The 14828-nt window shown below is 45.1% G+C and overlaps 1 protein-coding gene across 8 annotated transcripts in view; it reads left to right on the top strand.

The window, feature by feature from the left end:
* Window positions 1-14828, top strand: part of OSBPL9 (oxysterol binding protein like 9) — a 128191-nt gene that overhangs the window by 93756 nt on the left and 19607 nt on the right. For 5 of the 8 annotated variants that reach the window (XM_040408517.1, XM_040408522.1, XM_040408523.1 and 2 more), the window contains 4 exons: window positions 2568-2606; window positions 8981-9074; window positions 9770-9874; window positions 10787-10946. In XM_040408517.1, the coding sequence (XP_040264451.1) occupies window positions 2568-2606; window positions 8981-9074; window positions 9770-9874; window positions 10787-10946 (398 nt within the window). The remainder of the gene's footprint in view (window positions 1-2567; window positions 2607-8980; window positions 9075-9769; window positions 9875-10786; window positions 10947-14828) is intronic. The other 3 variants (XM_040408518.1, XM_040408519.1, XM_040408520.1) reach the window with 3 other exon arrangements.

The following is a 14828-nucleotide window of genomic DNA, read 5'->3' as shown; positions in this document are numbered from 1 at the left end:
AATCTTACTACATGTAACCCATTTGCACAGAATTTTCTAAGATCGCAAAACTCCTTTTAAAAGATAACATTCTGTCTGCCTAGAGCTGCCACTAGAGGGAGCTTATCACGTGTTTCTTATTATTGGGTTTCATGTATTAGAAGTATGCAGTAATCTCCCAATGGTGGCAGCTTCCAAAGAGGACCCGTCACCTCTCCTGTCAGGTCTTAGTAAGTACGTGTAATGCCCATGAATGACAGTTTTGCAGTATCTTTTATCATAAATCTGCGTTGTGCCTTTCCTCTGTTATTCCTCCTGGAAATGTATGAATAAATGCACCATTCTTGTTTCCAATCTTTTTTGTCATCGGGTGATTCTATTCACAGTCTGGCACTGATTAAGCAGGATCAGATTAGGCGTAACAGAGGAATGGCACGGCGCAGGATGATGCAGAATTGTTATATTACGGAGAATACGGAATACAAGTGTTTACTAAAACAGACATGTTAGGAGAGCGTGTCGGACCCCCACCGATCAGATATTGATGACCTATCCTGACCTTCTATATATTGCTGCACAGCCAGGAACCTAGAGAACGAAAACCAATCTCTCGTAAGCTCTGCCCATAGGATTTGACAGATCATTTTCATGACCGTCACTGCGCTTCCCCTTTAACGTTTTTTTGTGAGAGGAGCAGGATTTCCAGTTTAGGCATCACATATTAGGTTGCTTCCCACTCTCTAAGGCGGCATTATTTATCCTCCTGTTGGTTTCCCAATGTGGAGAAATTGGCTCCACGCAGTGTCTGGAGAATGCACGCTGCTTAATCCGTGTGTGATGATTTCTGTCCGTCACGTTCATTAATCACAGCCGGGGACTTGGACTCATCCTCCTAATCTGTGAGAAGTCTGTGTGTCTCTACAGCCGCCTCCGTCGTCTAGACGTGTGTGACCGACCTCCGTCCTGTGCTATCTGTGCTTCTGTCACCTCAAAGGCTTTGGAAGGGACGATGTGGGTTATTGGACATGTGACCCATTAACCATGAAAGGGTTTCTGTGAAAATCATGTTGCGCTTCCTGTTTTACCTGTGTGTTTGTTCCTTTACTCCCTTTTCTGAGGCTATAGTGATGGGCCATGTACACTTTTGTACTTCTGTCCTTTATTTTACGGTGCTTTGCTTAACTTATCGCTTTAATTACTTTTTTTTTTTTTTAAAGGGGTTTTCCAGGTGTTTAATATTGAAGGCATATCCTCAAGATGGGTCATCAATATCTGATCAGTGGGGCTCCGACACCCAACACCGCCACCAATCAGCTTTTTGAAGAGGCCGCAGTGAGTATGTCCTGTTCACCAGGACACCAAGCACAGCGCCCTCCATTGTATCATGGCTGTGTTTGGTATTGCAGCCCAGGCCCATTCTCGTAAATGGGACTAGGCTGCGCTTAGGCCACGTGACCGATGAACGTGATGTCACTGGCCTAAGAAAAAGCCATGGCCTCTTCAGACAGCTGATCTGTGGGGGTGCAGGACCCCACTGATTAGATATTTATGGCCATTTCTGAGAACACGGCCATCAGTATGGAAAACCTCTTCAAACAGCAGATCATTGGGGGGGTGTCGGTCCCCCACGATCAGGTATTGATGACCTATCCTGGGATAGGTTGTCGGTATTAAACACCCGGAAAACCCCTTTAACTACACTACATGATTATCAAAAGCGATGGGCAATTGCATGTTGCACTAAATTATTACTTCAAATAGGTCCATGGAAAGTATAAAGCGGTGTCCCGATGTAAGACACCGCTCTAAAAGCTCAGTCTGAGGCTCGGTGGATTGGTTTTACTTGAGAAAACTGCATCTGTAATGGTCAATCTAGAGCCTTGCACGTTTCGTCAGCTTGTTTGTGTTATCAGTACGTATCAGTATGTCTACTCCGACCATGTAGAGCTTATACTATAAATCCGAGGAGCAGACATAAGGACCTTAACTTTCTGTATAGATTTATTAAGCTGTGTCGTGGAAGCTGAGATATGTGAAGCTGTTTGAAGGGTTCCTCATACTGTACATAAGGTTTATTCACATATTGTATTGATAAATGGTGGCCTGTCGCCAGGATCGGTGGGAGCCTGTCTTCTGGGAACCCCTCACAGATCCTGGAACTGAAGAAGCCACATCTTTTACTTAGGAGTGCGTCCCCTTCACCGGTTTTTGTTTTCGGGCAAGGCGAAGCTCCTGGACAACCATCTATGCAGGGAGATACGCTGCAGTTTCCTGCACAGGCAGGTGCGCAGGGAAAGATTGCAGAGGGGGTGCAGCACTAAATAAAAGCTGTGGTCTCCTTCATTTTCAGGATAGGTGGGGACCTGACTGATCATAAGGTGATGCCATATCCCAGCGATATGTCCTCATTTTATAGGATGGGAATGAAAAGTAGAAGAGCGGAGATCCATGCTACTGCAGAGGGCTCATCACCAGCAAGCATTGGAGTTGGGCTTTTTGGTGGAAAATGTTCTGCGGGCTGCAGGAGCTGTTGTTTGTGGCCTTGACCATTGCTGCACGTTCACAATGTTAACATTTCTTTTCTTAAGGACCAAACTAACGAGGACAAGCACGCAGATGGACTTATAGTAAGTTTCTCCCTCATGGCTTACCTCCTTTATTTCTGCAGAGCATTCACACGATCTCCAGAAGACCTGGTCTTCTTCTTCTTCTTCTTCTTCTTCTTCACCATTCTTATCCTTCCACCTCACCCGCTTCTTACAGTAATCACTTCTCTTAAATTAATAACTAACTGATTGCAGCGGAAAATCTGTTTCCTGAAGGCAAAGGGGAACCTTAGTATTTGTGGGCTGTGGTCAATTATCACTTGGTGATGGACAAAATATCTAACTGTTTATGGCCCAGGCAAAAATCTGATATTGAAGCATTTGATACAACACAGTATATTTCATCCTTGACTTTTGATTTGGATCCTATAGGCACCCGATCAGCTATACAAATACGTTATCTGTCAGCCAGATGTTCGTCTGACCATGAGCTGTCTTCCCAGATGTCCACAAAAACACTATTGTTTGGATTAGTCAAGTGTCCATATGTGTTTGAAAAAACAATGAGTCTTGGCAGAGAAAAGAGGAAATTCACCATGTCCGATCCTTCCAATAATAATATGATAATATTATTGGGTAACTCGTCGGGCAGGCCCGATACACGTTAGATCATCAGCTGACCATCAAAATCGGTGGATGACCTTAATAGCCTCAGTACAGACCGTAATGTCGCCATCAGCAGTTCATCTGTCACTGACTTTAAAGGAAACCTGTCCTCAGGCTTTAGGCCCCAAAACTGCCACCAACCTGCAATCCAGAACATGGGGGAGAAGCCGCTGCTTGAAAGCATCACAATGGCTGGTCTCCTCCTGGCTTGACCGATGTCCCACAGGGTGCATCATTGCAAGACACCTCCAGCGGCATCTGCGCAGTGAAGCGTAGTGCACTGGCCTCTGCTTCATCTGTGCACTTTGAGTGCGCCTGATGCCATTGGAGGTGGCTTGTGATGGTGTACACACACCGGAGATGTCAGTCAAGCCGGGAGGGTGACCGGCCAACGTGACCCTTCTAAGGATCATCTTCTACCCCAAGACTCCTGACATGCATTCGAATACAACATTCAGACTCCTTTTTTCTGAACGAAGGTGAATCGCTAAGAATATAAAAGGACATCATTGTGAAGCTGTCACTGCCCTGCATAACAGATTGGCAGCAGTTGGAGGGGCCTAAATCCTGATGACATGTTGCCTTTAAAGGGATTGTTCAGGATTGGATCTTGGATCTTCCAAAAGCAATATCTGAGCTAGATACAGCACTCTTTGTGGAAGGAAGCCATGTTTTGTTTTTCCTTAATTCTGTATAAACCCTTTTGGCTAGTTTCATATATGCAGGAGAACCTGCCGAAATTCTTCGGATCCTGCACACTGCACGCCATTGACTTTAATGTGGTCCGGCAGAGATCCAGCAAATATGCCAAGAATTGGCCACATTTGTGAAAATAGCCTTATTTGTGTGTCCACTTTGAGCAGTATTTGGCTATAGAATTAATGAAACTGAGTAAGTTTGTAAATTCTTTGGGGGTCATTTACAATCAGAAATGTGCCTAAATGCGGTAGCTAGGTAGCTTGCGTAGGCTACTCTCACACTAGTGTTTTAGTTTTCCGGTATTGAGATCTGTCATAGGGGCTCAATACCGGGAAAAAAAACGCTTCAGTTTTGTCCCAAAACTGAACAGAACGGAGTGCTCCATACCAGAGAGTAAACCGCAACATGTTGTAGTTTGCTTTCCGTCCTGGGATGCGGAGCAAGACCGATCCGGCATGACCCCCAATGCAAGTCAATGGGGACGGATCCGTTTTCTCTGACACAATAGAAAACTGATCCATTCTCCTTTGACTTTCAATGGAGTTCATGACAGATCCGTCTTGGCAATGGTGAAGATAATACAACCGGATCTGTTCATAACGGATGCAGATGGTTGTATTATCAGTAACGGAAGCGTTTTTGCTGAACCCTGCCGGATCCAGCAAAACCGCTAGTGTTAAAGTAGCCCTAGGCCTCTTTCACACGGGCGAGTATTCCGCGCGGGTGTAATGCGTGAGGTGAACGCATTGCACCCGCACTGAATCCGGACCTGTTCATTTCTATGGGGCTGTGCACATGAGCGGTGATTTTCACGCATCACTTGTGCGTTGCGTGAAAATCGCAGCATGCTCTATTTTGTGTGTTTTTCACGCAACGCAGGCCCCATAGAAGTGAATGGGGCTGCGTGAAAATCTCAAGCATCCGCAAGCAAGTGCGGATGCGGTGCGATTTTCACGCACGATTGCTAGGAGACGATCGGGATGGGGACACGATCATTATTATTCTCCCTTATAACATTGTTATAAGGGAAAATAATAGCATTCTTAATACAGAATGCATAGTACAATAGGGCTGGAGGGGTTAAAAAAATATAATAATTTAACTCCCCTTAATCCACTTGTTCGCGCAGCCCGGCTTCTCTTCTGCCTTCTTCTGTGAGGAAAACGACCTGTGGTGACGTCACTGCGCTCATCACATGGTCCATCACATGATCCATCACCATGGTGATGGATCATGTGATGAGCGCAGTGACGTCATCAAAGGTCCTTTACCCAGCTCCTGAAGAAATAAGACAGAAGAGAAGCCCGGCTGCGCTAACAAGTGGATTAAGGTGAGTTCAAATTTATATATATATATATTTATTTTTTTAACCCCTCCAGCGCTATTGTACTAAGCATTCTGTATTAAGAATGCTATTATTTTCCCTTATAACCATGTTATAAGGGAAAATAATACAATCTACACAACACTGATCCCAAACCTGAACTTCTGTGAAGAATTTCGTGTTTGGGTACCAAACATGCTGATTTTTCTCACGCGCGTGCAAAACGCATTAAAATGTTTTGCACTCGTGCGGAAAAATCGTGCATTTTCCCACAACGCACCCGTATCTTTTCCAGCAACGCCCGTGTGAAACCAGCCTTACATTTAGACTGGTGCTGGATACGCCGAAGTTACATAGAGGCTGGCACCGGATCCACAGCCAGTGCAGGGGCTTATTAAGACTGACGTCTAAAACGCCGGTCTTAATAAATTACCCCCATTGTTTTCTTATTTTTACCCTGGTCCTGAGTTACAGCCTGTAATTATACCTGGAGCTGCTTTCAGAGTTGTGCACTCTTCAGAGCTGGAATCTTAAAACTGATTTGAAATATTACATGAGGCATTTGTACAGCACCCTCATAAATATCCATTGTGTTGATGACCTGACAGCATTTGTGGAAGGCTGACGCTAGTCAAGTGGAATTTGTTTGCAGATTAGGACCCGTCCCATAGAGATCTGTAGCAAAAATGATGCTATTGTGCAGAAATCAGGATGTTATGTTGCCTACTGTTGCTGCGGTCCGTGCATGGTCACGGCAGCCCGTCTGTCATTTGTGTGAGAGCTGCCCTTGTCACTGACCATTCCTCTAGACCAGTGTTTCCCAACCAGTGTGCCTCCAGCTGTTGCAAAACTACACCTCCCAGCATGCTCGCACAGCCAAAGGCTGTCCGGGCATGCTGGGAGTTGTAGTTTTGCAACAGCTGGAGGCACACTGGTTGGGAAACACTGCTCTAGACCACTGCCTGTCCCTTGAAGATGACATATGGCTATTACTATACATTGATCGGTCATCTTCATGGAGGAGCTCTGCCCATTCTAAGATCTGGCTAGGCTCCCAGTAAGAATATAGCTTCCTGCTGTGCAGTTTGGCTTCAGCGTGCAGCGGGATACTCACAGCCCGGGCTAGATTCTTCACATGTGTGTTCATAATATAGGCCACCTGGTGGCCAAACACCTAAAGGGGTTATTCAGGTTTAGAAAAAAAAAGGTCCTTCTTTCGCCCAAATTTCTGTGTCCGTTTCACATCCGTGCCAAAAAGGTCCATGTTTCATCCGTGAACGATCCGTGTGTTTCGATTCGTGTGTCTGTTATTACCTGTTATTTTCAAAGCATCTCCTATCAGTCTTCAGTGAAAAAAACGGATGCCACCCATGTTGTGTCCGTGATTTTCATGGACCCTTAGACTTCAATGGACGTGTTTGGTCAGCATCACAGACCAAAGTAGTGCATGTCTCCGGGACCATTTTTTCTATTGTAATAAAGTGGCATAAAGCAAGGACATGCCGTCACCATGTGATTGCTGGGTGTCCGACCTCTGGGACCCTCACAGCTCGGAGAATGAATGGGATGCTGTGCTAGTTTAGACCTGCAGCTCTTTTCTGATTTTTGAATTCTGCTTATTTTAGGGGAAATATAATTATACCAGTTGGTCTTTATTAAACATTTTTCAGCAGTTTTCCCTCTACAGCTTTTAGTTTCAGTGAATCTGCAGGTTGTTTCTTCTTCTCAGTGACTCCGTCAGAACTGGTTCTATAGCCCTTATCTCTGGTCTCCTGACAGTTCATAAACACTCAGTAAGGCATATTCCCATCACTTTGAGAAGAATATGGCTTGAATAGGTGTTTATGAAATGTTAGGAAAGTAAAGATGAGGGCTGCAGATTAAGCTGTCAGAGCATCTCTTTACTGAGAATCAGTCTGCACATGCAGTGAAAATGAAGGCGGCAGAGGAAATATTTGAAATCTATAAAAAAGGAGAATGTGGTAATAAAAAATGGCCTCAAAGACGTTCATAGCCTTTAAATAGAGCTGTGTTGCGGTTTTCCTGCATAGTAGGCGGCAGGTGTGCTGCTGCACAGGTGTGACGGGGCCGCAGTGCTCACTGGGGTGGCGGTCCGAGAGGTCCTAGTATCACTTTGCAAGATGGGAATACCTGTTTAAAGGCTAAACTGCATTGGACTATTGAAGGTTTTAATTAGTAGTGACTGCTTTGAGGAGAAGGGATCTTTAGACGAACACTCTTAGACGATCTGCTCTTTGGGATGTTTGTTTTACACCACCCTGGTATCGCTCTCCTTCGTCCGTGGCATCCCTTTTCTTGTTTTCTCCATGTAAATCTTTCACTATCTGTGTAACCAACCATTCCTCCTTCTGTCTGTCTCTGACCTGCCGTCCTACAGACCTCTGCCATTAACCAGTCCATGTAGTTTGCATTTCACTCTGTTTGCATTATAACTCCTTTCCCGATAAATGGATGCTGCATGTTGTAACTGATAGGCCAGGCTCTCACAGCGCGAATTCGATCCTAACGAAAGGCTTATATTACTGCTTTATACCTCTTACTTCGTGAAAATCCATTACCATTTTTACCCATAAAGGGATTTCCAGGATCAGAAACCGATGAACTGGAAGCAATGCCACTCTTGTCCATGGACTGAGTTTTGTCACATTTACTTCAGTAGAATAAAGGCACAATACCAGCCATAGCCTATGGACAAGAGTGGCGCTGTTTCTGGGACAAAGTAGACCGTTTTCTTTTTTATCCTGGAGAATTCCTTAAAGGGAATCTATTACCTTATTATGGGCTATCAGCAGTACTACCTGAGTAATACTGCAGTTCCGGATAGGTATTCTATATTTTCATACTGCCCTCTACTCCCCAGCTGTACACTCGCAAAGCTGCATTGGATTACATTGTCCGGACTGCTGAGCCAAGTGCATATAAACTCTGCATCCGACAAAGTATTTGTTGCCAGAGGAATGGGGGAGGTATGAAATAAAACATACTGATCTGGACTCCTTATCTGCAGTATTGGGGCTGTTTCACACTAACGGTAAACAGATTCGACAGACAGTTCCGGCTGGGATCTGTCCTTGCTGGGGTGCAGCCGTGCACTGCCGGCATTATGTCTGGCCCCATTGACTATAATGGGGTCCAGCGGAGATCCGGCTGGCTGAGGAGCGGCCAGACATAAACTGCTTCACGCAGCGGTTTACCGTGAGTGTGTGTCAGCCCTTACTCATGTAATACTGCATGGAGTCCCATTTAAAAAAATTTAAATACTCATGCCTACCTTACCACCACTGTGTTGAGCATAGGGACCGTGCTTTACTGAGGTTTCCAGTTCTAAATTAGTATCATATTTTTTTATTTATTTTTATTTATTTCCTTGTGAAATATTTATTGCCGTGACGGCATCAGCCTTGAGTTACGGTGTTGTGTCCTGCAAATAGTGGATTGTTATTTTTCCAAGTATCTGCCTATCGGGAATTCAACTTAATGAATTTTTAATTAAGAAAGCTTGCATGACAAGAATGGTACTACTTTGTGTCCTCTCCAGAGAGTTATGTGGTGGTAACGGTCATGATTTTAATTCTAAAGGGGTATTAGTTGTAACCTGATTGGTAGACAACAAGTTGTACGGGGTTTTTTTTTGGTTCATAAACCGTTCACTTTCTAGATCACCCTGCACTGGAGTTTGGCGGTTCGTCTTTGCTTCGTTCTCCCGCTCATTCTCTCATTCGCCTGTTTGCTTCTGTTTTCACAGAGCACCATAAATCCTGTGGATTCTATTTATCAACCAAGTCTATTGGAGCCTGCAGCCGTTCTCGCTATGCCAACTCAAACCGTTCCAATGCCAGGTGAGACCTCGTATTGAGTTTATTATTGGGATTGTCTGGTATATATCCTTCTCAAATACTATATTAGGACATTAAGTTATTAGGTGGGGGGTCCTGTGTTTGGGACCTCTTATTATTGTCTTAAAAGGTTTGTCCAGGATTTTTATTATTATTGGGGCCTGTCCTCACGATAGGCCATCAGTAAGTGATCGGCGACTGTGTTGGATGTTGGACCCACACTGATCAGATCCGGATGGCTTATCTTAAGGACAGCATCCAGCAATAGTAAAATTAGCTGTCTGAGGCTGTCATTCAGCACTGAAACTACACAGTAGGATAGAACAGGTATCTGCAGCGATGCTTTCATTCACTTCAGTGGCAGCAGCAGTGCAGTAGCCAGCTGTGTCCACTATACAATAGATGGCGCTGTGTAACTCCAGCACCGACTTCTGGCCCGTAGCTACTGCACAACATCTCATCGGCAGAATATGTAGGACCTCCACTAATCGGATACTGATTGTAAACCACCAAGGACTGTACTCTGTCCCATAGACGTTAAATAAAGTGACAGCATACTTTCATTGAGTATCGCTGCATTCAAACTTCACTTCCAGCATCGTGGTTATTTTGCAGAAGGCCTTATTGGAAATGAATTAGGTTATTCAGCATCACCGTGTTCAGTGACTATTTTGCCTTGATTTGCCGTTATATTACAGAAGCTGTCCAGGTTGGTAAAGGAGAGCAGCGCCCATCTTCATTGGCAGTTGGGTCAGTAGTGAGTCCCATTGGCAATCATCAGACTCCAACACCCAACAGCACAGGTGAGCTGTTAAAGAGGTTTTCCAGGACTTTATTATTGACGACTACATTCGGCACCCACACTGATCAGCTGCTGGAGCTCTATCTGATATCGGTGACCTATACTTACATCTTGGTCTTCAATAGTAAAGTCCCAGGAAATGCCTTTAAATAATGATTTCCTCCTTATTAAAGGGAGTCTGTCACCTTGAAAGTGCAGTTTAGAGAGCAGGAGGAGCTGAGCAGATCGATTTATATATGTTTGTGGGAAAAGATTCAGTAAAACTTATTTCATTCATCTATATTCCTGCACATTCTGGGCTGTGAAGTCCAGGAGGCGGAGCTATCAGTGATTGACAGCTCTCTCTGTATACACAGTCAGAGGGCAGGCTGTCAATCACTGATAGCTCCGCCTCCTGGACTTCACAGCCCAGAATGTGCAGGAATTTAAATGTATGAAATACAAGTTGTACTAAATCTAGATATCAATCTGCTCAGCTCTTCTTGCTCTATAACATGCTGCCTGCAGTTCAGCCACCATGTTCAACCTGACAGGTTCCCCTTAACTAAACACCACTGAACATGTGAATGTAAAACTTATTTGTAGCCAAATACATTTAAATGGACACTAACCTTTCAACAAAGTTTACATAAATCAATAGTCCAGTCGAGTAGAAGTTCTTATCATACACAGAATTCGAGATGGGGAAAGCGTCTAAAAAATAATAATTGCAAATAATGCCCAGATATAGTGTCATTCCTCGTGTACACTCACTACCGCTAATTCTGAAAAATCTGCTGAATATTTAAGTAAGCATTAAGATGCAAAGGAGCGCGTCAGGGTCATCAACTAGAGTATTGGTTTTGAAAAGTGTTTTTTTTGAGGTTTTTGCATTATTGCCGCTATATAGATTATTATCTTTTTATCTTCACAGGGAGCGGACAATCTGTTCCCAGCAGTAGTCTGACGTCCCCCAGCCACGTCAACCTGTCTCCTAATACAGTGCCGGATTTCTCGTACTCAAGCAGTGAGGATGAATTCTACGACGCAGATGAATTCTACCAGAGCGCTTCCTCCCCAAAGCGCTGCATGGAGTAAGTTTGGTTTCTGCTTGCGTTCTCCATCTTCTTCCATGGTTCTAAGCCAAAACAATTGGCCAGCAGCTATCCTCAGTAAAAGAATTTCTTCCATTTGGGGCATGAAGGAATAGCGCCCATTGTCTTGTAAAATTTATGAAGATTCTTGGCAGACATACAATATATAGATACGCCATTGGGAAACGATAGTGGGAGTGAACCTGTGCTAGGTAGTGTTTTTTTTTTCTGCCACCTTGATTATAGGATAGTCAATGGTTATTGGCATTTTAGATTTACTATGAAAGTAAGAGCTGAAAACATATAAGGTATTGGTCATTTCCCGGCAAATATGCTGCAAAATTTGCATCTTATAGATTATTGCGTTGCAGTTAGTGAAATATGTGCTGAAATGACCATAAACGTGTGTTTTTGAGCATTTTGTAGTGAATCTGCCACATCTGGAAATGACCGAAATTTACCAGTAGAAGAATATTCATATAGATCATCCATTTTTGCTGTAAATTTGTGCGACAGAGACCGAAAAGGACGCTCTCTTCTCCTTTGTCAGGCTAAGGGCTTATTACTTGACCGTAGTTTTTAGTTCGCATCCCATCCGCATTTTTTTGAGGATTGGATGTGGACCCATTCATTTGAATGGGGCTACAAAAGATGCGGGCAGCAGTCCTTCAAAAAAAAAAAAAAAACATGTCCTAATAGGCAGAGGGAAGGACGTACCAATCCGCAAAATGCGGAACGCACATGGCAGGCATCCGTGTTTTGGCAAAAACTGCTACAGCCGTGTGCATGAACCCTAATGGAACCCTTTTGTCACGTGTATTATGTATCTCAGCAGCTCGTCTCTGCATACATCACAAATATGATGTCAGTATAACCTAATCTCCATCAGTGTGCATGGTACATTGTTGGAAAGTCAAGAGTAAACAAAACCAACTTATCCCGACATAACAGGGAAAAAACCTTGATTATCAAGTACAAATTCCATTGAACTGACCTTTGATAGACAAACAAAAACACCAGTGAGTAAAGAAAACATTGTTGTAAACCTGATAACCCAGAAACATTCAGTTGGTAGAGCTGCAGTTTATATTACAGAGCTGTTTTTTTGTTTTTTAATTTAACTAAAATGAGAACCAGAAATTACAACCATCGCAAGACATTTTGGGAATTGCATAGCAGAATCTTTTGGTCACAGGTTGTATAATAGTATACACCAGGGCTGGCCAACCTGCGGCTCTCCAGCTGTTGTAAAACTACAATTCCCACCATGCCCTGCTGTAGGCTGATAGCTGTAGGCAGTCTGGGCATGCTGGGAGTTGTAGTTTTGCAACAGCTGGAGAGCCACAGGTTGGCCATCCCTGCTATGCAGAAGTGCTGTGGGGCCCAGTGCTTAACTCCTTTTCCATTCCCAACATCGATATGGGCCTTTTCTTGCAGGCACCATTAAAGGGGTATTCCGGTCATCAAGTGGCAGTGTGCTTTTCTGACTAGTCGCTCCATCCATTCCAGGAGGCTCCATAGGGTGTGGGCACCCGTTCTCGTGACCGGTGAGATTCGTCTCTGTACAGTATTAGAATGTATGGGCTCCGATGAGGCGAAATTAGTTATTCATGAAGTCACTCGTGACGTTGTTGAATAACTTCAGAAGTTGATTTTTAAAACTTGAAACCGAACTCTGCTTCGGTTCCGACGAGTACCTCGGAGCCAAAGCCAAGTTTGGTTTCAGGTTATTCAACAAAGTCACTAACTTCAGCTCATCGGAGCCAATATTTTCTAATACTGTACAGGGACGAATCTCTGTACAGTATTTTGTCGCTCTTATCATTGGGAGACACAGAAGACCATGGGTATAGCTGCTGCCACTAGGGGGGGGACACAGAAGACCATGGGTATAGCTGCTGCCACTAGGAGGCGACACTAAGCAAAAAAACAGTGTTAGCCCCTCCTCTCAGCTATACCCCTCCTGCAGACACTGAGCTAATCAGTTTTAGCTTAGTGTCCGTAGGAGGCAGACCTCCCTGCTCTGCAGGTCTGCTGATTTTCCTTTTCTTTTCATTTTTCTTTTTCTTTCCTTTTTAGCTGGACTGCTGGCAGTCTCCAAGCTGCTTGCGTTCCCACCCAAGAGACGGGAGTCCAGGGGGTTACATAGTTGATACGGTTGAAAAAAGACATTAAGTCCATCAAGTTCAACCAACGGATAGGTGGGGACAAGAATCCCCAAGCCCGCTGCTCGTTCCCGGTCTCCAGAAGGCAAAAAGGACCGGAGGTTCCTAAAACCTCCTGTATTCTGCCAGCTTTAGGGTCACCTCTGCTTAGTCCCCTCTGTTACCGGTGTAGCTACCCTCACCAAGGGGTAACACACCGAAGCTGGAGGCCCCCCCCCCCCCCCCCGGCTAGAGCCAGGGGGGGCAGAAAACGCCAGACAGGTGAGTATTCTCTCAGTCCCCAAGGCCCCATTCCTCCTCCCTCCCCCTTCTCAGGTTTTCTCATGTGAATATTCCCCCCCGGAGGCCTGCTTACCTTCCCCTGAGGCCTCCGTTTCGGCAGGCGTCCTGGGATGACTTCATGTCAGGCCACCTTCTGCTTATTCCCAGAGTTCCGGTCCATGTCTTCCGCCGGGGCTGTTGGCAATCGAGGCCCCGGCTTCTCTGCGGCCTACTACCCATCTGGCTCCCCGTGGCAGTTCCATAGTTTGCTGTCCTGCTCCCTCCCTGCATTGCATCCCCAACCGGAAGTTCTTCCGGCCACCCTCGCCTGTACTCGAGGCCCGACTCTGCGGCCTACATAGTCCGCATCTTCAAAACTCTTTCGGGGCGGGAACTGTCTATGTGAGTGCAAAATTTTTGTGCCATTTCTTCCTCCCACCAGCGGCCAATAAGCTTCAACCCTGGGCTTAACCCTTTCCTTGCCTTCAGTACTACGGTGCTGGGCAAAATGTTTCCTGGATTCGAGACAGCTGGGGGTTTAGATATGAGCTGTATGTATTTAAAAACTACAGGAGGTTACTCCCCTCCTTTTTTGTGGTTTGGGTCAGTTTCACTGCCTTGTTCCCATTGACTTCCTTTACTCCCTCAAGAATTTTTTCTTGTGGGCCATGTTCATGCCGGTCATCCAGGTGCTCTAGCCCTGGCCCCTGCCTTGTTCGTCATGGTCCCGCTGGAGTGGTTTTTCTCTTTTGGCAACCTGTTATGGTTTTGGGTCCTTGCCTTCTGGCACCCTTACTTCGTCCCCCGTGGGGGGCAAAATTTTTGTCACATCTGCACTTCTGTCCCTTGATATCTAGATGCCATTTTTAGTTTGTCTTCTTCCAATCAGCATTCCACTGAGTGGTTTCCTTTTTTCTTCTCACATCATGTTGTGTCTGTTGATGGCTCTAGTGTGTTTTTTTTTCCTGGGGTTCTGACCCATGGATATCACTTCCTCAGAAGTCTTCTGAATCCAGGCTAGGTCTCTCTCTCCTTTTTATCTTCTGCAGTCTCCTAAGCCGTGACTTCCCTGAACTGTTCTTCTGCCCAGCCGAAGCCTCTGCGTATTCAGCCGCTCTCTGGCTGGCCTTCCGGGGAATGGGTCTTCCTGTCCCTTTTCAATGATACGAGCGAGAAAATATGATTTTTTGTGCTTACCTGTAAAATCCTTTTCTCGCTGAGTTCATTGGGGGGCACGGCTCCCACCCTGTATGTACATTGCTGGTTCTCCTAGATGGGTCCTTATGGTTCTTGATGATGACCCATCTCTGGCTTCTCCTGGCTGCTCCTACTGCTTTTGTACAAACTGATTAGCTCAGTGTCTGCAGGAGGGGTATAGCTGAGAGGAGGAGCTAACACTTTTTTTTGCTTAGTGTCTCCTCCTAGTGGCAGCAGCTATACCCATGGTCTTCTGTGT

Source organism: Bufo bufo, chromosome 9 (assembly GCF_905171765.1).
Source record: "Bufo bufo chromosome 9, aBufBuf1.1, whole genome shotgun sequence".
NCBI classification, from domain to species: Eukaryota; Metazoa; Chordata; class Amphibia; order Anura; family Bufonidae; genus Bufo; species Bufo bufo.
This window is presented reverse-complemented; position numbering and strand designations above follow the sequence as displayed.